Source organism: Leucoraja erinacea, chromosome 18 (assembly GCF_028641065.1).
Source record: "Leucoraja erinacea ecotype New England chromosome 18, Leri_hhj_1, whole genome shotgun sequence".
Taxonomy (NCBI): domain Eukaryota; kingdom Metazoa; phylum Chordata; class Chondrichthyes; order Rajiformes; family Rajidae; genus Leucoraja; species Leucoraja erinaceus.
Window position 1 is genome coordinate 31,867,265 of NC_073394.1, and position 21,673 is coordinate 31,888,937.

Sequence of the window (21,673 nt, forward strand, 5' to 3'; positions counted from 1 at the left end):
TGGCGAAGTTGTATAATACCACTATAGTTTGAGAAAATTGGGGCTATTTGTATATAATGTATGTTTATTTCTTATAAGCTAGCATATATGCTCTAAATGAGAATTTCTAATGCACTGCGTGCGATCTATATTTTACTGGATGAAACCCTTGGTTTTATTCCCACTGAAGAATGACAATAAATTTGAAGCAATTAAGTGATGTAAATGATGGATTTTAAAGGCAAGAATCATCGAATAAGTGAGACGGGTAGAAAATGACATTACGAACAGAAGGAAAATAAAAGGGGAAATTTGATGGAAAGAAGACAAACAATGTTATTTGTTATTAATTTGTTTTATTTCAAACACATCTAAAAGTAATTCCATTGACAGAATGATAGATTCATTAAAAAAAATTGTCTTTGATGGTCTTGATTTTCCAGAGAAAATCAAAAAGTAGCCATATCATCAAAGTCGAACATTGCAATCTTTAACGGGAAGCAATATAGTTCATCAGATTCTTCTTGATCCACTGCTTTAACCTGAATACATGAGTGTAAAATCCATATTTCCCTTTTCTGTCACATCCTTCTCCCCAAGAAACTATTCCCATCAGGTACCACCGATTATCTTCGGGATTCTGTATCATGGGCAAAAAATATATATTTATTTAATAATCTTTAAAAATAATATACACCAGAGAGATGGGAACTATTGCTGCATAATCTAGATACATATGAAGATAAGAACAACATTTATCTGGTAGTTGTTATGGACTCCTGATGCCTGGAGGAACTTTATAGCCAATGAAGCACGTTTAGGGTTTAGTTACTGTTGCACTGAAGCAAACATGGTTGTCATTTAATGCTTGGTTGACAAAGGCAATTACAGAAGTTGAGAACTTGCTTTTAAGGGAAGGTCACTTCATTTCATTGGTCATTTTGAAAGTTTCATGAGACACTCTATTTTCATGTGAAAGGGGAAATCTTCTACAACCAGTTGAACATTAAAATACAAGATTGAACATGTGATAGTACTGTATTCCTTGAACTACAGGTCTGGATTTTATGCTACACTCTTCAGAGTGAGACTTGAACTCTTAATTAGTTTAAAGAATGACCAAGCAGTGCAGCTGGTAGACCTGCTTCTCACATTTCCATTGATCAAGTTCAATCCAGATCTTCGATGGTTCAGTTTGCATGTTCTCCCAGATTCCACAAAGATTGTAATTATCTTGTCGTTGTAGAATCTGGGTGAGTTGATGGAAATAGTGAGGAGGTAGGGGGAGAATAAAATGCGATCTAAACAGAATTGGGGCTTGATGGTCAGCACTGATTCAATGGGCTGAATGGCTTGCTTCCAGGCTGTGAGATTCCATGAACAGGGCAACCCATATGATCTAGCACAAAGTTCATCTATGAGATCAGCCAAAGGGGTCAAGTTCCCTTGCTAATGGGTAAGTTAATGGACTGTATCTAAAATCTCACTCTGTTTCTCTTGGGTGTCTTTCTCATTGCAGCTGTTTGTATAGAATGAACTATAGAGGGAGAGGATAAGTCCTTGGTCCATTTACTTTTGATGCCACCGGACAATACAGTTCTTCACATTCTAGTATTTGACTTTACCCGTATCGTCTTTAGGCATGTTACCATCTCCTTATTCTCTGAGGATGATGTTATCCTTCCATTATTATCTTTACTCTTTTGGGTTTATGTTGCACTTAAGGTTATGTTATCCTTTTCCCTTTGCTCTCTATAATTACTGCTCGTGTTCCTTGATTTGGGTTTGATATTACCTGTTCACTTGTTGAGATCAACAATCAGATAAGAGATTATTGACATGGAAAGAACATGAACAGTGTACTGTTGTTGGAAAGCACACGCATCTTTCTGAGTTGTGTGTTCACTTATCATACGTTTAAAACAATGTTTCTATTGGGAAACAGTAACTGGCAAGTTGGTGTCCAACTCCTTTTATCAGTGCTATTCTGTAACTGGTCAGTTGCACTGCTCAATGGGCTGCAAATATGCCTACCCTTCCAAACATTGTAATGGTTCTTTGCTGTCATTCTGAGTGAAGCTGAAATTGAAAACTTGAATGGATTCAAGTTGCTGAAAACTGTGTACTACAAATATATTGAATTTAAATAATCAAACCTTGGATCTATTTTTAAAGCTTTAGGAAAACCATTTGCAACATATTTGGGCAATGTTTTAAGCAGGGTGGGATGGGACTGAAAAAAAGTTAATAGCAAGAGACCTAGATGTAGGAATGGGGCACGGGAATGGAATGGTGAAAGAAAGGTAAAGTCAATGAAAGAAAATAAAGAATAATGAATGGACTGGATAACATTAGATATGTAAAAAAGGAAAGATTAGTGAAGACAAATGCAGGTCCCTTAAAATCAGAGACAGGTGAATTTATAATGGGAAACAGGGAAATGGCAGAACAGTTAAACAAGTACTTTGGTTCTGTCCGCACTAAGGAAGACACAATCTCCCAGAAATACTAGGGGACTGAAGATCTAGTGGGAGGGAGGAACTGAAGGGAATCCACATTAGTCAGGAAATGGTGTTAGGTAAACTGTTGGGACTGAAAGCAGATAAATCCCCAGGGCCTGATGGTCTGCATTCCAGAACACTCAAGGAGATGGCTCTAGAAATTGTGGATGCATTGGTGATCATTTTCCAATGTTCTAGAGACTGTAGATCAGTTCCTGTTGACTAGAGTGCAGCTAATGTTACTCCACTTTTTAAGAAAGGAGGGTGAGAGAAAATGGGGAATTATAGGCCAGTTAGCCTTACATCAGTAGTGGGGAAGATGCTCGAGTCGATTATTAAATATGTAATAGCAGATTTGGAAAGCAGTGACAGGATCGGTCAAAGTCAGCATGGATTTATGAAGGGAAAATCATGCTTGACTAATCTTCTGGAATTTTTTGAGGATGTATGAAGTAGAATGGATAAGGGAGAGCCAGTGAATGTGGTGTATCTGGACTTTCAAAAAGCCTTTGACACAGTCCCACACAAGAGATTAGTGCGCAAAATTAGAGCACATGGTATTAGTGGTAGCATATTGACATGGATAGAGAACTGGTTGGCAGATAGGAAGCAAAGAGTACGAACTAACGATTCCTTTCAGAATGACAGGCAGTGACTAGTGGGGTGCCACAAGGCTCGGTGCTGGGACCTGTTATTTACTATATTAACGAATTAGATGAGGGAATTAAATGTATCATCTCCAAGTTTGCAGATGACACAAAGCTGGGTGGCTGTGTGAGATGTGACGAGGATGCTATGAGGCTGCAGGGTGACTTGGATAGGTTGGGTGAGATGGCAGATGCATGGCAGGTGCAGAAAAATGCGGATAAATGTGAGGCCACTTTGGTGGCAAGAACAGGAATGCAGTTTATCTGAATGGTGTTAGATTAGGAAAAGGAGAGGTGCAACGAGACCTGGGTGTGCTTGTACATCAGTCACTGAAAGTAAGCATGTAAGTACAGCAGGCAGTGAAGAAAGCAAATGGCATGCTGGCCTTCATTGAGTGAGGATTTGAGTTTAGGAGCAAGGTCCTACTGCAGTTGTACAGGGCCCTGGAGAGACCGTACCTGGAGTATTGTGTGCTATTTTGGTCTCCTAATTTGAGGAAGGACATTCTTGCTATTGAGGTAGTGCAGCCTAGATTTACGAGGTTAATTCCCGGGATGGCGGGACTGACATATGATGAAAGAATGGGTCGGCTGGGCTTGTATTCACTGGAATTTAGGATGAGAGGAGATCTTATAGAAACATAAAATTCTTAAAGGATTGGGCAGGCTAGATGCAGGAAAAATGTTACCAATGTTGGGGGAGTCCAGAACCATGAGTCACAGTTTAAGAATAAGGAGTAAACCATTTAGGACTGAGATGAGGAAAAACATTTTGACCCAGAGAGTTGTGAATCTGTGGAATTCTCTGCCAGAAGAGGCAGTGGGGGCCAATTTACTGGATGTTTTCAAGAGAGAATGGGGGAAATGGGGAAAAGAGTGACAGCCAAGCTGGCAGTAAAAAGGGAAAGATAATGTGAAACATAAACTGAAGGGAACTTGACCCATTTGGCTTATCGCAGATGAATCTTCTGTGATTGAGCATAAGTATTACCCCAAGTTCATTGAATCAACACTGCAGAATGAAGACAGAGGAGTAATATCAATTCCAGACTGATATGAAAGGGAAGGAACAACCATATTTCAGATTATGTTTCATCAAGGCCCCATGTAATTGCTATAAGATATCTCTACGCTTGCATTCAAATCCTATTGCATTAAAATCCATTTATCTTCCTAATTGCTTGAGTTTTAGGTTAACTTTCTCTGATTTTTGTATGAGGACATTCATATCATTCTGAGCACCAACCTTTTAATCATTTGCTTTAAAAAAAAAAAAATAATAATAATAAATAAATAAATAAAATTATCCATTGGCTCCAAAAAAGGGAATGGCCTCAACATGTTTCCATATTATGTTCCATTTGCCCATTCACTTAGCCTTAGCATCTTGCTCACATGCTACATTGGCAAGGGACTTTCAACTTAAGTGCACATGTAATACAGGGAAAAATGGGAAAAGATGAAATATTATTTTGGGTAAATATGAATTGATTGAGTGAGAGAGAAGGTTAAGAGAATACAGATGGATGCAAAAGGATTTGGCCAAGATACATTTCCATACTTCCAGTAGCACTATAAAACAAAGAATGATAAAAAATATGATACAGTTACCTTCATTACAAAAGGACCACCACTGTCTCCCTCACAAGCATCTCCATGCTCTTTCTCATCTTCACTAAAACCTACAGAGAACAAAAAATAGATTATTTTATATTTTCAAAAGGTGATGTTGTGGTGACGAACAGCCCTTGGGTATTGTGTACTCTGTTCATCATTCTACCATAGCTCTGTGTTCCTGCCTCACTCGCCCATCTCAACCATTATGCTCATCACATCATTTTCTAAACTGTTATTAATAAAGTGAATGTAAAGGACACATTCCAATCTGTCATATTACCTCCATAGGAACAATTTAATTGCCTTCTTATTACACTTATTCCAACCTTCACTTTCCCTTCATATTTTTGTCCCAACATCCAATTTCTTTGCTTCCCCTTTTTCAGTCCATCCATTTTTTCATTTTCACCGCCGTTTTCTTCACCCTCTTTTGCTGCATCCCAGTCCCCTTCTTGTTGAATAATTTACTCAACCATCTCCATCCACTCCATTTCCATTTTTACTATTCATCTGCACTCCACCTTATCACCATCCTTCTCCCATCTTCAATAACATCTTAATTCTTAATCGTATATCCTTGTCATTCACTATCTGCTAATGATCATTTATATTGTACATTTTAGAGATACTGAAGAAATGTTTTAAAGCAAGGAATAATTATGGGTATGGAAATATCTTTTTGTTAATTTTTTCTTGCTTTTTATTAAAAACAAGAAAAAGTTAGTTTTTTGTTTTTTTTAATGCAAAGTCCCCAAAAAGTTGCTCATGAACTGCGCTCCAGATTAGGAGTAAGATACTGGAGGTACAGTGGCTTGCAAAAGTATTCATACCCCTTGAACTTTTCCACATTTTGTCACGTTACAACCACAAATGTAAATGTATTTTATTGGGATTTATGTGATAGACCAACACAAAGTGGCGCATAATTGTGAAGTGGAAGGAAAATGATACATGGTTTTCAAATTTTTTTACAAACAAAAAACTGAAAAGCAAGCCACTAGATGTATTCCTTTGGGTAATAGTTTTATCAACTGACCTCGGGATTATACTGAGATTGAGTCAACTCTTGCCTGACTGTTCTTTAAAGTCAATCGATGAAAAAAATTCCATCCCTGTTCATTTTCTTCCCAATATAAATGGGCTTAGTCCCATTGTCCTCCTTCCACTTAGCTTTGTTTTCTTGATCCAACAGACAGCACCTTACACTGTCCCCACATTTAGACTCAGCACCATGGGTGCCAGCGCCTTCAGCTGCTCTGCCCCACGTCTCTGGGACACTCTCCCACCTCCCATCCATCACCTGGACACTATCGATCAATTCAAATCACAACTCAAAACACACCCGTTTAGATTAGCATACCCGATATAACTTCCACCATGTTCACCCTGATTTTAATGACTTAAAATGTTTTGTGTATTTTTTGTTTTTTTGTTTTTTGTTTTTAATCAACTTGATTTTAATATTGATAAATGTATTGTGATTTTATGTCCTGTAAGGTGTCCTTGGGTGTCCAGAAAGGCGCCAGCAAATAAAATGCATTATTATTTATTTATTATTACACCTATAATGGCGATTGTGGATTGCCACAATATTGAGATACAAATTCAGCTATTGACGTGGTTCAGGAGTGCCTCCGTGACTTTGCTTTTGATTGAACAGTTAGGATTTTGTTGGCCTTTCAAGATAGATGGAATGAACATGAAACCTATCTTATCAAATAGAGGGATAATGCAGGGAGTGCTTGAAATGAGAGAAATCAAGTTCATACTGCTGGGTTGTAAGCTGCCCAAGTTTATTATTACTCACCAGCACAGAACATGTTGAGTGTCACTTTAATGCTGGTAGATGCCTTGCAGACGTCATGATCAACGACAGGAAGCTGGATCTGCTGTAGCACGAGAGGTTTAATGGAACCAGTATTCACAAAGGATTCAGCCAGATTTCCCCAACCTGTGACCCGACCTTTGTGCTGAGTGCGTAGCAAACTGGAAACAATGGAGAAAAAAAGAGAGGACTCCTTTGTGATTGAAAATAACCCAGGAATTACATTTATACTCTCTGCCTTGACCAGCCGTCCATTTGATTTGCTTTCTCTTTGGGAAGCATTGCGTAGACTAAGTTGACAATCTGATCCATTCCCATCACAAACATACATTTTTCGGTTTGATCCCCTCTCTCTATTACATTTGCCAAATTGAGCTGGCATCTCATTGGAATTTCTGGAGATTTCTGGAATGAACAAGCAAAGCCTTGTGAAAATGGATGTGGGATATCTACAAAGCAGACCTTCCAACTGCTTGTGTGATTAATTCTCTATTTCACTTCCATTCCAACTCCTCAGTCTTCATCTCCAATGATGCCCAACAAAGGTTTGAGGAACAGCAGCTCATCTTCCTTCCAGGTACCCGCTATATCCTTGCTGGTGAATTCAACAATTTCAGATAACCAGTTTTCTCTGTTTGTGTATTGGCCAGTTGATGCATATTCATTATTCACATCCTTTCTCTTTCTACAGATACTACACGAACTGACGAATATTGATTAGTACGATTGTTAGAGATTATGGGGAGAAGGCAGGAGAATGGGGTTAGGGGAAATAGATCGGCATGATTGATTGGCGGAGTAGACTTGATGGGCCTAATTCTACTCCTATTCCTTGTGACCTAATGAGTATTCCCTGCATTTTCTTATATTTAAAATTCCAAGTAACTGCTCTGCATCTCACTGTTCCAGCTTGTTTTAGTTTACTCTCTCGATTGCCCTTATTTATCTTCTGTTTACACTCCTCCAGATATATCAGTTAAAATTGAGAAACATTCATATCCTTCTCTCAAATGATGCTAAAAGCAATTATGAATACAGATAAACTTAATCTCCAAGCACCACCTGCACCATACTTGTACTCCCAATCCTTCGCCCACTTTGTAACTTTAAAAGTTGCATGCGTTCTGAATAGCCATCTGACATACTGTATGTACTGTCATTCTGCCATTATGGTACAGTGTGGTATTTTGAGTTGAAAAGGCAGAAATTAGATATTTTCTTCAATCGCCAGACTATTTGCCACCGACATTACTTAGTCATCCTGTCTCCAATTAATAAGGTATGCACAAATGAAAGGAAATACAAGTTCTTTAATCATGGAATTTATCCAAAATCCTTTGTATTTCCTAAAAACACACTAACTACAGTAACATCCAGTTCTCAATGCTAAGATTGTTGATCTCACTAATAATTCATTTGTGACTATCGTAAAAATGGGAGCCACAATTCAGAAACCACAAATGGTCAAATATGCTAACAGATTTAAGCAGTTCTTAAGTCCTATTCTTACAGTTTTCACTAAAAATATCACTCATTTTAACAAGAAACTGTGCAATATTCCCATCATTACCTGAATCTTTGAAACCATGCCATGGCATTTTTTTACCTCTTGCTTTAAAGCTGTATTTAGTCACCAAAAAGCTTTTATATTGGTGCTTGCATATAAAAAGGTAACTAAATCAATTTACACTGAATACAAACCTTGAGGCAACTTTCCTGGATGGTATACAGACGGGTGCAATATACTTAGTGAAAGGAACAGGTTTTGACAAATGCAACAAAGCAATGTCACGATTAAGGTTCCTCATCCAGTCATATCTTGAATGCACAAGGATTTTGTCAATCTTCAAGATTTTCTCTCTATCTTCCTCATATCTGCAGGATGAAGGGGTCAGCAACAATAAATGTTAATGACAGAGTGCACGGAAAAGTGAAAGATAAGTAAGCAAAATTAAGAAATAATGAGCAGTGTTTAAAAAAAAATGTAGCCCTTTGGCAGTGACATACCTGGTCCAAACAGTCTTGCATTCACAATCCATTACACACAAAGAGGCATAATGTACTGATAATTGCCCCCATTAACCCATCTGGACACACACTAACAAATATTCCTTTTGTTCTTTCCTCGTCTCTCTCCTGAAAACTAGCCTGTTGTGCTTTTTACTCCAGTTCCGACAAATGGCCCCAGATTTAAAAAAATTGACTCTTCTATAAATGCTGCCTGAACCGCTGACTATTTCCAGCATTTTCTGTTTTTATTTCAGATTTCCAGCATTTGCAGTTTCTTTTTTAAATTTTCATTCTTGGTTCACTTTTACGCTCATTGCCATTCCTTAACAAGTGCCTTTAGTTTCCACCTAGAGTCACAATGGTCAGCTTCCATTCAGCTTCCCACTTGTAATTCCTCAGCTATAATAATAATAATAATAATAACTTTATTTATAAAGCACTTTAAACAACTGCAGTTGCCACAAAGTGCTGTACATGAGAACTCATGGACAAGAAGTTATTACAAACCATTAAAAACCGTAAAACAAAGAACTATAAAACAGTAAAAATTAAAATACATTAAAAGCACTAAAAACAAGAGCAATGTCTCAGCCAGTGTCGAAAGCCAGAGAATAAAAATGAGTTTTTAGGGTGGATTTGAAGATGGACAGTGAGGGGGCCTGTCTGATGTGCAACGGCAAGGTGTTCCAGTGCCGGAGCAGCAACAGAAAAGGCTCTATCCCCTCTGAGCTTCCGCTTAGACCTTGGTACCTCAAGGAGCAGCTGATCAGCTGACCTGAGGCGTATGGGTGGAGCAGCTCAGAGAGGTAAGGCGGGGCGAGCCCATTCAACGATTTAAAAACAAATAAAATAATTTTTAAATTAACTCGAAAGTGCACTGGGAGCCAGTGAAGGGAGGCCAAAATTGGCGTAATGTGCTCCCTCTTTCGAGTTCCGGTTAAGAGGCGAGCGGCAGCATTTTGAACCAGCTGGAGACGAGCCAATGAAGCTCGTGCAACTCCAGAGTAGAGTGCGTTACAGTAATCCAGCCTAGATGTAATAAAGGCATGGATTACTGTTTTAAAATGCTGCCGCTCGAGAATGGGCTTCACCTTTGCCTGCTTCCTTAGGTGAAAGAAGCTGGACTTAACCACCGCGCCTATTTGTTTATCTAGTTTAAAATCACCGTCCATCCTAAAACCCAGGTTTAAAACTGTTGGCTTTACAGACAATGCCAATGGACCCAAGTCAACAAAGGGAGGTTCACGGCAACCATTGCGGCCAAACAAAATCACCTCTGTCTTTTTTTCATTAAGTCCCAGAAAGTTTAAGGCCATCCAGGACTTAATGTCCTCAAGACAAGACGGAAGTGATTTTAGAGAATAGTCGTCTTCCTTCCTGAGTGGCATATATAACTGGCTATCATCTGCGTAAAAGTGAAAGGAGATGGCATGCCTTCTTAAAATTGAGCCCAGAGGAAGTAGGTATAGAGAGGCGTTTGCCAGGAGGATGTCGTTAAAAACCCTTAGCAGAGCTGACTCTGTGCTATGCATAGCTTTGAATCCAGACTGGAAAACCTCCCGAATATTGTGCTCGTCCAGGAAGAGTTTCAGCTGAGCATAAACTACTTTCCCCATGATTTTAGAGATAAATGGCAGATTGGAGATCGGCCTAAAATTGGCCAGAACAGTTTGATCCAGGCCAGGTTTCTTAAGTAGTGGTTGCACTACTGCATGTTTAAAATTTTCGGGGACAACCCCAGAACACAAGCTACTGTTTATGATGGCGAGAACCGACTGCCCTATACTCAGGAAAACCTCTTTAAAAAGAAGAGGAGGGACAGCATCACAAGGGGAACCCAACGGCTTGCTATGGCTAACCACATCCTCTGGACCCGACAATGTCAGAGGCACAATCTTATCGAATGCCACCAGGCATGGGGCCGGAACAGAGGGGTCAGAGGCAGGAGCTGAGATGAGAGCCCTTATAGAAACAACCTTATTGATAAAGAAGTGCAGGAAGTCATTGCACAATTCGGACGATGCTTCCAGGCAGACAGGCTGTGGGGCATTTAAAACAGAATCAATGGTTTTGAATAACACACGTGGGTCGTTACGCTTAGACACTATTATATTAGACAGGTAATATCTTTTGGCCTCTTTAACAGTATTTTGGTAATTACGCCAGCTGTCCTTTAGAATTTGCGATGAAACCTGCAGCCTGTCCTTCTTCCACTTTTGTTCAGCTCTGCGACACTCCCGTGGAGCTGTACGAGTTACGTCACTGAACCAGGGCTCGGGTTTAGCTCTGGGCTGCAAAGTTTTTAACGGAGCCACGGAGTCCAGTATAGTTCTGCAGGAGGAGTGGAACCAAGAACTAATCTCCTCCGTACCAAGGGAAGTGGACGCAGAGGGGGCACAGAGCTGATCGAAAGCAGCAGAGAATTGGCCAGAGCGGAAGGGTTAAAGGTCCGACAGCGCCGAGCAGACGCTACAGGTCTAACTGCAGCACAGGAAAAACCAACATCAAATAGTACAGGCATGTGATCAGAAAACACACTATCGCAGACCTCCAAGTTTAACACAGGCAAGCCATAAGAGAGAACAAGGTCCAATGTATGTCCATGTTCGTGTGTGGGACCAGACACACACTGCACAAAATTAAAAGAGTCAATAAGACTTAAAAAGTCCTTCACCAACGGCTTATCAGGACAGCACACATGTATGTTAAAATCCCCAACCATAAGGACACGGTCATAGTTGGGCATAATCCCAGCCAGAAACTCAGAAAAGTCATTCACAAAGTCCTTATGGTATTTGGGGGGTCGGTAGATGACAGCACAAAGCACCGTGTCGGAGCGACCCACCTCAAATAAAGTAGCTTCAAAGCTGGAGAACGTTGATAATGTAGTGCACTGCTTGCATTTAAAATTGCTTTTATAAATGGCTGCAGTTCCACCACCACGGCCCGACATCCGCGGCGAGTTGAAATAAGAGCAGCCCGCCGGTAAAAGTTCAATAAAAGCGCTGCACTCACCAGGACCGATCCAAGTCTCTGTCACACAGAGGAAGTCCAGGGCTCGGGAGCAGAAGAAATCCCTCAAGATAAAAGTTTTGTTTGCCAGCGATCTGGCGTTCACCAGGCCAACCCGGGAAGGGGATGGACTCTTTAGGTCTGCAGATCGGGGAGCCCGGGGCAGTGTCCGCAGGTTCCGGATATTCACCCCACGATGGCGGGGCCGAGGAGAGCAGGGGGAGCGGAGCCGGTCCCGCTGCAACCTCCGATCGTAAGAGGGGAGAGGGGGTGGGGGTGGGAGAAAGGAGCAGCCTGAAGCAGCCGGCACACCCGGCGACCGCCCCCGTCCCCTCCGAGGCGGCGTGTCCGGCCAGTTCTCCGGGCCGTGGCAGGCGGGCAGCGCTCTACATCTTCCGGGAGGATATGGTCCGGTGGCAGCTGAGAAGCACCAGGCTGGAGACCCCGGAAGAGCGGGCACACCTGGTGGCCACCCCCTTCCCCTCCGAGGCGGCGTGTCCGGGCAGCTCTCCAGGCCGCAGCAGGCAGGCAGCGCTCTGTACCCTCTGGAAGGAGGTGGTCCGGTGGCAGCTGAAAAGCACCAGGCTGGAGACCCCGAAGGCGAAACCCACGAAGAAGTCGCTGACAAGGGAGCTGCTGACGGCCGCTGCCGGGTGCACCCAGTTTAAAACTCACCAGTCGACCGCTGCGCTTTCCACGGCGTCGGTGACGCTTCCTTCGAGGCAAGGCCCAGTCCAGGTGAGTCGAGATTCCGGATAAGAACGGGGGCAGGGTATTATATTCGCGATAGTCAAACGCACCAACAGACGCACCGACATTATGTCGAAGATCTAGGAGAGATTGACGGTCGTACACCAACAGAGACTTTAATTGTATAGTGCCAAGGAAAAACACCAAACACAGACAGAGTGACAGACGAGCAGCCACACACACCGGCGCCATCTTCATACTGAGCCACCTTCAACATCGCCAGTAAACCTTACTTCCACTACTATCACCTCACAATATTACAGTGATCCATTTTACTGCCAATCCATTCAGAGTAATGAGAAAGAAAGAGTTGCCTTTATGTTGTAATTGTCATCATGTCAGGTCAATAGGTGGACTTCAGTGGAGTTGGAATTAATAGATTTTTTTTTGTATTATTGGGCCTTACTCCAACTAACGATCAAACATTCCTTTACTTCACTTAGTTTGCACGTTAGATGGTACAGACATGGTACGTCTTACATAAGGGTTACGGTCCATGAACTCTTACGTACGACAGATTTTACATAAGTCAGAATAACCTTAAAACTAAATAAAGAACTGCAGATGTTGGTTAGTACACAAAGTAACACAAAGTATTGGAGTAACTCAGCAGGTTAGACAGCATCCTAAAGAACATGGATAGGGGGATGTTTCATGTCGAGGTTCTTCTTCACTGGTTCAGTCTACTGAGTTACTCCAGCACTGTGTCATTTCACCTTCAAACTAGGCGCCGATGACACTGGTCTACACCAGCGAGCTATACTTCACCAGCTGCTGCATGGTTGATGCAGTTGTTGCTGCGACTCGCATTGTAGCCGCTGATCGACAGCATTTTCTTCAGGCTGACACCACAGACCGGACGTGTTCGGTCACTGGGGTCCCTCCTCTCTCTCTCTCACCAGATGCAGCTTCTTCCTGTCAGCCATCGCTGTCCACTTCCCCCTCCACTGCCGCCACCTGTACCTGCTCCTTCTCCCTCACAGTCATGAAATATAAAGGTAAATGCAGGGGAGAAGGAGGAGGAATCAGTGGGGGTGGGGGGGAAGCGAACAATGTGATGGTCAACAAGAATAGCAGAAGAAGTGAGAGGAGGAGCCCCAGTGACTGCGTGGATCCTGTCGGTGGTGGCAACTTGAAGAGAGCGCTGTTGACCAGGTGCTACAGCGAAGCCGCAACAACAGCCTAGTCAACCGGACTGTGCGGCGGCTGGTGAAGAAGGGCTCGCTGATGGACCTTGTGGAAGACTCAGCCGGGAGTTGCTCTCCACCACCTCCCTTGTTCCTGCTTGCCTTCCCAGTGTCGCACAGGCTGGGGCCGAAACTAGAAAAGCAGTGTGCCTGGGCGAGGCTTTTATAACTATGAAGTGGATGGTAAGCCCTCGCATTCTTCCCATTGCAATAACACCCATCATTCAGGAAACGGGATCAGCTACTGTGAATTGTTCACGCAAGTGGGAGTTTACGTTACTCGAGTATAATGTAAGTCGGGCAGTTCCTGTAGTGTAATATATCCAATGAATCTTGTGAGTTTGAAGAGAGAGGGATACTTACATGCATTGCAGACCCTGGATCCAGCTGCAAACCTGGATGCTATTCCAGACTGAAGTGTGAGCCAGAGGCTGGAATATCAGGATTTCTGAACAATCAGATGCTACTTTATCAAAGTTCTACTGTAAACTGTAACTAATGTTTTTACACAGCAAGGTTTTGTAAACGTCAAACTGATCACGACCAGATCATCTTTGCTTGTGCTATTGATAGGTGTATTACTATCAACTAGGCCAATAAGAAGAACTGATCTCCTGATAGCATGGGGCCTTGTTTGTTCACTTAATTAAAGACCAGTTGGTTATTTTGAAACTTACTTGGCTCGAACATGCTTTCCAAGACGAACAACTAGATCAGTGGCTGAGAAGTTCTTATTCCATGGTGGATAGAGGATGCAATGTGCAGCAGTAATAACCCATTGGTCACTCAATAGACTTCCTCCACAAAGCAGTTGTTGGGGACTTTTTTGGAAGAGCATCACTTGCCTGTGAAAACATTAAAATAAAATCTGAGCTGAAAAACGGCCACAAGATTATTACTTCAAATTGTCTGAGAGCAAATCCTTTAATTTGGTGCAGAAATGCAGTGGATGGCTTGATGTTAAAATTTGGATCAAAATAGTTAGCATGAGTTAGATTATTCATTGGGTCTTTGTTATTGTCAGGTCAGATCTGATGAGAAATGGAAAGAGGATGAACTTGTATTGCCATAGTATTTAATTATACTGATCATATTGTCAGGATTCTGAAAAGAGCTTGACCAATGTTGGAAAGCCAAAAAACAAGATCCTGTGTTTGATCCTGTGTTTGATCCTGTGTGTGTGTGTGTGTGTGTGTATGTGTGTACTGTCAACCTGTTAATATTTAGTCTCAGCCTCTTAAAGGAGTGAGGAGAAATACTCGCCGTTCCACTTCTGATGGTGAACCAGATATTCACAGCTGGCGGGAGTAGATAAGACAATGTGAGGTCTGGCCAGGGCTAAGTTTTCTCTGCCAGCCCTCACTCCTGGGTTGACACGCAGAATAGCTAGAGAGAACCACTGCCCCTTTCCGAGCAGTACTCCAGGATAAGAGAGTCAGGGGTTTGAAATACTATTCAATAACAATCAGCACAGGAGCACCTCAAGGCTGCGTGCTCAGCCCCCTGCTGTACACATTCTATACTCACGACTGCGTAGCTGGACATAGTGCAAATTCCATCATCAAGTTCGCCGACGACACCACTGTTGTGGGACGTATCACTGATGGAGACGAGTCAGAGTATAGAAGTGAGATCGACCGACTGACCAAATAACCTGGCTCTGATTGTGGACTTTGGAAGGGGTAGGATGGGGACCCACAGTCCTGTTTATATCAACGGGTCGATGGTGGAAAGGGTCAAGAGCTTCAAATTCCTGGGCGTGCATATTTCCGAAGATCTCTCTTGGTCCCAGAACATGGATGCAATTATAAAGGAAGCACATCAGTGCCTCTACTTCCTGAGAAGATTACGGAGAGTCGGTATGTCGAGGAGGACTCTCTCTAACTTCTACAGGTGCACAGTAGAGAGCATGCTGACCGGTTGCATCGTGGCTTGGTTCGGCAACTTGTGCTCCCAGGAGCGGAAAAGACTGCAAAAAGTTGTAAACATTGTCCAGTGAGTCCATCATTGGCTCTGACCTCCTTACCATCGAGGGGATCTACCACAGTCGCTGCCTCAAAAAGGCTGGCAGCATCATCAAGGACCCACACCATCTTGGCCACACACTCATCTCTCCGCTGCCGGGTAGAAGGTACAGGAGCCTGAAATCTGTAACATCCAGGTTCAGGACTCAGCTTCTTCCTTCACAGCCATCAGACTATTAACTCAACTCAAACAAAAATCTGGTTAATAGCCTATCGTGCTGCTTATTTATGTGTGTGAAAAGTGTGTGTGTGTGTGTGTGTGTGTGTGTGTGTGTGTGTGTGTGTGTGTGTGTGTGTGTGTGTGTGTGTGTGTGTGTGTGTGTGTGTGTGTGTGTGTGTGTGTGTGTGTGTGTGTGTGTGTGTGTGTGTGTGTGTGTGTGTGTGTGTGTGTGTGTGTGTGTGTGTGTGTGTGTATTCAATGGTATATGGACACACAGATCTGTTCTGTATTTATTTATGCCTACAATATTCTGTTGTGCTGAAGAAAAGCAAGAATTTCATTGTCCTATCTGGGACACATGACAATAAACTCTATTGAATCTTGAATCTTGGTGACCTTAACAAATCCTGTCATTTCATTCTGCACAGAAGCAGCTGTGAAATAACAGAAACATTGTTCTATGTAGCATCGACACTGGCCTTTCAGCCCCACACCCGTGCCGACCATCAATCATCCATTTAATTGAATTCCATTTTATTCTCCCAACATTCCCAACAACTCCACTGACTTTTCCCACTGAGCTGCTTTACTCTAGACGCAGCATACAATGTTGAATTAACTCACCAACTCACCACATTTTTTGATATGTGATTGGAAAATGGAGCATTCAGAGAAAATACGATAACATGTAAACTCCACATAGACAGCACCCGAGGTCAGGATTGAATACTGACCTATGCAGCTGTGAAGGAATCCACAAGGTGACAAAACCACAGTGTTTCACCCATCCAATGTCTCACTCTTTCTCATTCCCCACTAAGCCTCCCCACATCCCCATCAATTCTACCACCACCTCCAATAGGGGCAATTTAAAGAGGCCAATAACCTGATCTGGAAGGAAAGCAGATCACCGCTGGGAAACATACCTTGTCACAGACAGAACCTGCATACTCTGCCAAGATTGAACCCAGGCTACTGGGGTTGTGAGGCCAGAAGCTATACCATTTGCAGCATCATGCTGGTGAAGATTATGCCCCGGTGTAAATGGGAGTATTAATGGACGCTTCACTCACCATGGTGCACTTCCTTCTTCAGCATTCTCTCCATTCACAATCCGGCTTTTCATGGATTCCAGCAACGACCTTTCCTGTGAATCCTCTTTGTTTATGCGCTCAAACAATGGCCTGAGTCCACACTCTGTGGTCAATGAAAATAGTTGAGTGACTACATTTACAGGTCCAAACTGTAACTAGCCTTTGTACCAGATGTTACAACATGCTAAGCACACGGTAAATTCTGCTGGAATAATGCTAAATCCTTCACTGCCAGTTTCTCAACAAGGTATCTTAATCTCTCTTTGAGCAAAGCCCTTGTGTAGAGAAGGGAGTTAATCCACTAGTCCAAGATAAAATTAGATAGTAGAGGTTTAGGTGGATTGAACAACAGATGAGAACTAACTCATCGTCCCTAGTGTGTAGCAGGTCTAAGTGTAAATTACTTACACTAGAGACAACATACTCAGGGTATACTAAACAGAGAGTAGGTTACACACAGGGAGAATGTTAACCTATCTGTTATATAGTTTATTTAGAGTGCAAGTTGACTCATCATCATCCTTAGGGGATATTAGCTAGTGGAGTGGAGTTAAACCACCAGTTTAAGGATAGATTAGGCACTGTGGTTGCAGCTAAATCATTCCTCTGAATGTAGATTAAATTGAGAATGGGTGTTCGACTATCGATTAAGATAGTCTAAAGATAAATTAAGCAGTGTTGTATTTAATTCACCAATTTAAAGACAGCGAAGCAGAGAATGGGAGTTAATCCAAAAGTATAAGGAGGTGAAGAGTAAATTAAAAAGGGATTGGAGTTAATCCGTAGGTCTAAGAGTAGATAAACAAAAGGTGGATGTTAACCCAGCTGGGTGAGGGTGGATGGAGTGAACTTAGCACTCAAGACCTAGTTGCATAATGGTGGAAATTAAACTGTGCAATAAGGGTAGATTAGATGGAGAATGGTTGGGTTAGGTGCAGTGTATCTAGCAAATAGACAAAGGCTAGACTAAGGAGTCTGTTTTGGCCCAAAACATCATCTATTCATTTCTCTCCAAAGCTGCTGAATTCCTCCAGCACTTTGTATGCCAGATTAACCATCTGACTGAATGCAGTGCATATTCTAATATCCAAATAAATCTGCAGTGAATTAGTTTCTTTAACTCGCTGATGATGACCTGTAGATGAGGTGCCTGGGATTATCAGAGAACAGTGGCCTTTCCAGTTTGTGACCAATTCCACAATTATATTTCATATTTTTTTAAGTCTTAAAAATGTAGGCCCTCCATTCTGTGGCACTCTCAGAGATGCCAAGGGTGATTCCAAGGCTTACTACACCATTCTGTCAGCACTTAGTCAACACAAGAGTAACCCAGGCAAATCTAATTGGAATAATTTTACTGATTCTAATCAAAACTAGATTAATTCTTCATTCAAACAACAATATTAAAAATTCATCTGAACTTACCGCTCTCTCCTTTACCAAAATATTTTGGATTGAATGAGGGCTCAAACTCAGTCTTAATTGTTCGACCAGCAAATGTATCCTCTTTCTCTATTTGATCCAGTGTTGGCCGTTCAAATGGATTCCAGAGATCATCTAATGGATGGAAAGAAACATTATTCAATACGCACTATCTGCCTGAAACAGAAAGTGTCAATGGATCAGAACCAAGAAGGGAGAGCTCCTTATGGGCGGCACGATGGCGCAGTGGTAGAGTTGCTGCCTTGCAGCACTTACTAGCCAAAGACCCGGTTTATACGTTCTATGTTTATACGTTCTCCCCGTGACCACGTGGGCTTTCTCCGAGAACTTTGGTTTCCTCCATACTCCAAAGACGTGCAGGTTTTATTGGCTTGGTCGAAATGTAAATTGTCCCTAGTGTGCGTAGGACAGTGTTAACGTGCAGGGACTCGGTGGGCCGAAGGGCCTGTTTCTGCGATGTATCTCTAAACTCTTGTAGTATAATTCTAGCTAAGAGCTTTGGCCAAGAGAAAGATCTGAAATTTAGCAAAGAGAAATAGGCCAAATGATGTGGTTACATGGGGCAAGGCAGCTGGGGGAGGGTTGTGAATCTTTGTAATTCTTCATGTGTATGATCAAACAAAAACGGAATGGTATTTTAGGTGGGAAAGGAAGGAGCAATCAACTTATTCTGATCATACGGAGGAAGCTCATACGGTGCTCCATTGAGAGCATACTAACATACTGTGTATGCGTGTGGTACACCAGCTGCACAGCGGCTCAGAGGAAAGCGCTCCAGAGGGCCATTGACAACGCCCAGAGGATTGTCGGCTGCCCTCTCCTTACCTTGGAGGACTTACACAGTTCCCGCTGCATCAAAAAATCCCAGAGTATTATAAAGGACATTTCCCACCCCGGACACTCCCTGTTTGAACTGTTGCCGTCAGGCAGACGGTACAGATCTACAAGGACAAGGACGAACAGACTAAAAAACAGTTTTTACCCCACTGCTATAAAAGCACTAAGTGTAGCCGCCAAGGAACGCAGGGGCGATACATACTAAGGGACTGTATGTCACATACACTGTGAAATCGACAGAAGGATGGAGGGTTGGGTGTTTATGCGTGCTATTTTCATGATATTTATTTTAGTTGTTTATCTTTTAATATTTTATCTTGTATGTATCGTTAGCTTTTAGAAATGTTTGAATGGTGCACTGACTGGCTGACATTTTTAAATTTTGTTGTACATGGTTCATGTTACAATGACAATAAAGAAACTATTCTATTCTATTCTATTCTAAGCTATTGACACAGGTAATCAGTGTGGGAGTTAAAATGAGTTCCCAATGTTAAGTACACTTCTCCCTGCTTTATTACCAAACTCTTTGCTCTGGCTATACCATTGCTCATTGTTCCATAAGAAATAGCAGCAGAAACAGTCACAGTACTGTGCAGCTAGGAAACACGCCCTTTAAGCCAACTCGACCTTGCCGAGCTAGTCGTCTAACTGAGCTAACCTTACTTACCTGTGCCTGGTCACTATCCCTCTAAACCTTTCTTATCAATGTACCTTTCATATGGACTTTTGAATGTTGTAATTGTACACACCTCTACCAGTTCCCCAGGCAATTCGTTCTGTAAACATATCAATCTCCAGGTGGAAAAAGTTGCCTCTCAGGTCCCTTTTAAACTTTTCCCTTCTCACCTTATACCTATGTACTCTAGTTTTAGACTACCTCAGCCTGAGGAAAAGACTGTGGGTATTCACATAATCTATGCCCACCTAATCCATTATTTGTCGATCTGTTGGACCAAGTGGCCAAGCATTCGCGGTCCTCTGGTATAGAAAATTCCAAATAATTCTTTGGAATTCTCCAGGGGAACAGGTAGAATGGTTGCCTAAGAGTAGAGAATCAGCTGCTATGATCAATGACAGATAAGGCTCAAGGATAACTTAGATTATTTGCAGAGATTCACCACTATCCCCACGATTTCAAAGAATTTGTGATCCTTTGATAAAACAGAATACAGCACAGGAGCGGGTAATTCGGCCACAATATCTGTGCCGAACATGACTCCTGTATACGATCCATATCTCGCTATTCCCTGTACTTCCACGTCCCTATCTAAAATCCTGATCTCGCTATCCTCCAAATGTTTCTCCTTGGTGAATATAGATGCAAAGTACTTGTTTAGTACCTCACAAACAAACATCCTCCAACTCCAAAGATAGAATGGTTCTACCTTCTTCCTGGTCACTCCCTTATTTTAAATCGTACATGTAAAAAGCATGGCCCCCTTTGGGCCCTTCACGCCTGTTTGAGGTCTTTCCTATTCACTTTCTATTGCTCATAAGCTCAATCGAGTGCCAACTCATTTACATATAAAGAAGCCCAATGAAACTGATCTTATGCTCCGTTTCTTCAACAATTCCTATGATTTCAAAAGCCTAGTGTGTTCCCTGCGCCATTGCACAATCTTTGACTCTTCACGGATAGACATCAATTGCTCATACATAGCTCCATGAGTGGTGTGCATTATTACACAAAAGGGACTGTTCTTTTTTCTGTTATAGAAAAGATGTTGTTAAGCTGGAAAGAGTGCAGAGAAGATTTACGAGGATGTTCTATTCCTTGGAGCGCAAGAGGATGAGGGGTGATCTTATAGAGGTGTACAAAATCATGAGAGGAATAGATCAGGTAGGCGCAAAGAGTTTCTTGCCCGCAGTAGGAGAATCAAGAACCAGAGGACATAGGTTTACGGTGAGGGGGGGGGGGGGCGGAAGATTTAATGGGAACCTGAGGGGTAACTTTGTCACATAAGGTAGTGGGTGTATGGAACGAGCTTCCGGAGGAGGTAGTTATGGCAGGTACTATCTCAACTTATTGTATCTTAAGAAACATTTAGACAGGTACATGGATAGGACAGGTTTAAAGAGATATGGGTCAAACACAGTCAGGTGGGACTAGTGTAGATGGAACCTGTTGGCTAGTGTGGGAAAGTTGGGCTGATGGGCCTGTTTCCACGCTGTAAGGCTCTATGACTCATTTGTGGTCAATGCTAGCTCCCTCGGCAGGATTATTAGACAATTTACCGCAATAGTCGAGTTCACAGTATTCTGTTTCTGTCCTTGGGTCGTTAGTATGACACCAGGTACCATCTTCATCATGGTCTGGATTCCTGCAGTAGTTTTCTTCCAGTTCTGCTGTGGGAAAATTCTCTGTGGTAAAATTGTGCCTGTGAGGATATTGTGAGCTCCAAGCTTGGCAAACCTTTCCACTTCTGGTTACATTCAATGTTCCGTGGTAGAATAATCCTTGACTTGGAACACAAGGAGCAGATGGCTTTTGTTTTGGTGGTTGAACTGGCAATGGTGGCAACGTTTCACCTGAAATTAACAATAAATATGTCAGATCCAACTGAACATCCCTAGTCTTGAGTTG

General features: G+C 42.2%; 1 protein-coding gene across 1 annotated transcript in view; it reads right to left on the reverse strand.

Moving 5' to 3' along the window:
* Window positions 1–315: 315 nt before the first annotated feature.
* The window catches only part of f2 (coagulation factor II (thrombin)), a 44,854-nt gene continuing 23,496 nt past the window's right edge, over window positions 316–21,673 (reverse strand). Inside the window, exons 7-14 of the mRNA XM_055649741.1 lie at window positions 21,325–21,618; window positions 18,232–18,363; window positions 16,786–16,909; window positions 14,206–14,373; window positions 8,271–8,444; window positions 6,552–6,730; window positions 4,739–4,809; window positions 316–619 (exon numbers count right to left, since the gene is read on the reverse strand). Coding sequence (XP_055505716.1) covers window positions 470–619; window positions 4,739–4,809; window positions 6,552–6,730; window positions 8,271–8,444; window positions 14,206–14,373; window positions 16,786–16,909; window positions 18,232–18,363; window positions 21,325–21,618 — 1,292 coding nt within the window. The 3' untranslated portion in view covers window positions 316–469. The remainder of the gene's footprint in view (window positions 620–4,738; window positions 4,810–6,551; window positions 6,731–8,270; window positions 8,445–14,205; window positions 14,374–16,785; window positions 16,910–18,231; window positions 18,364–21,324; window positions 21,619–21,673) is intronic.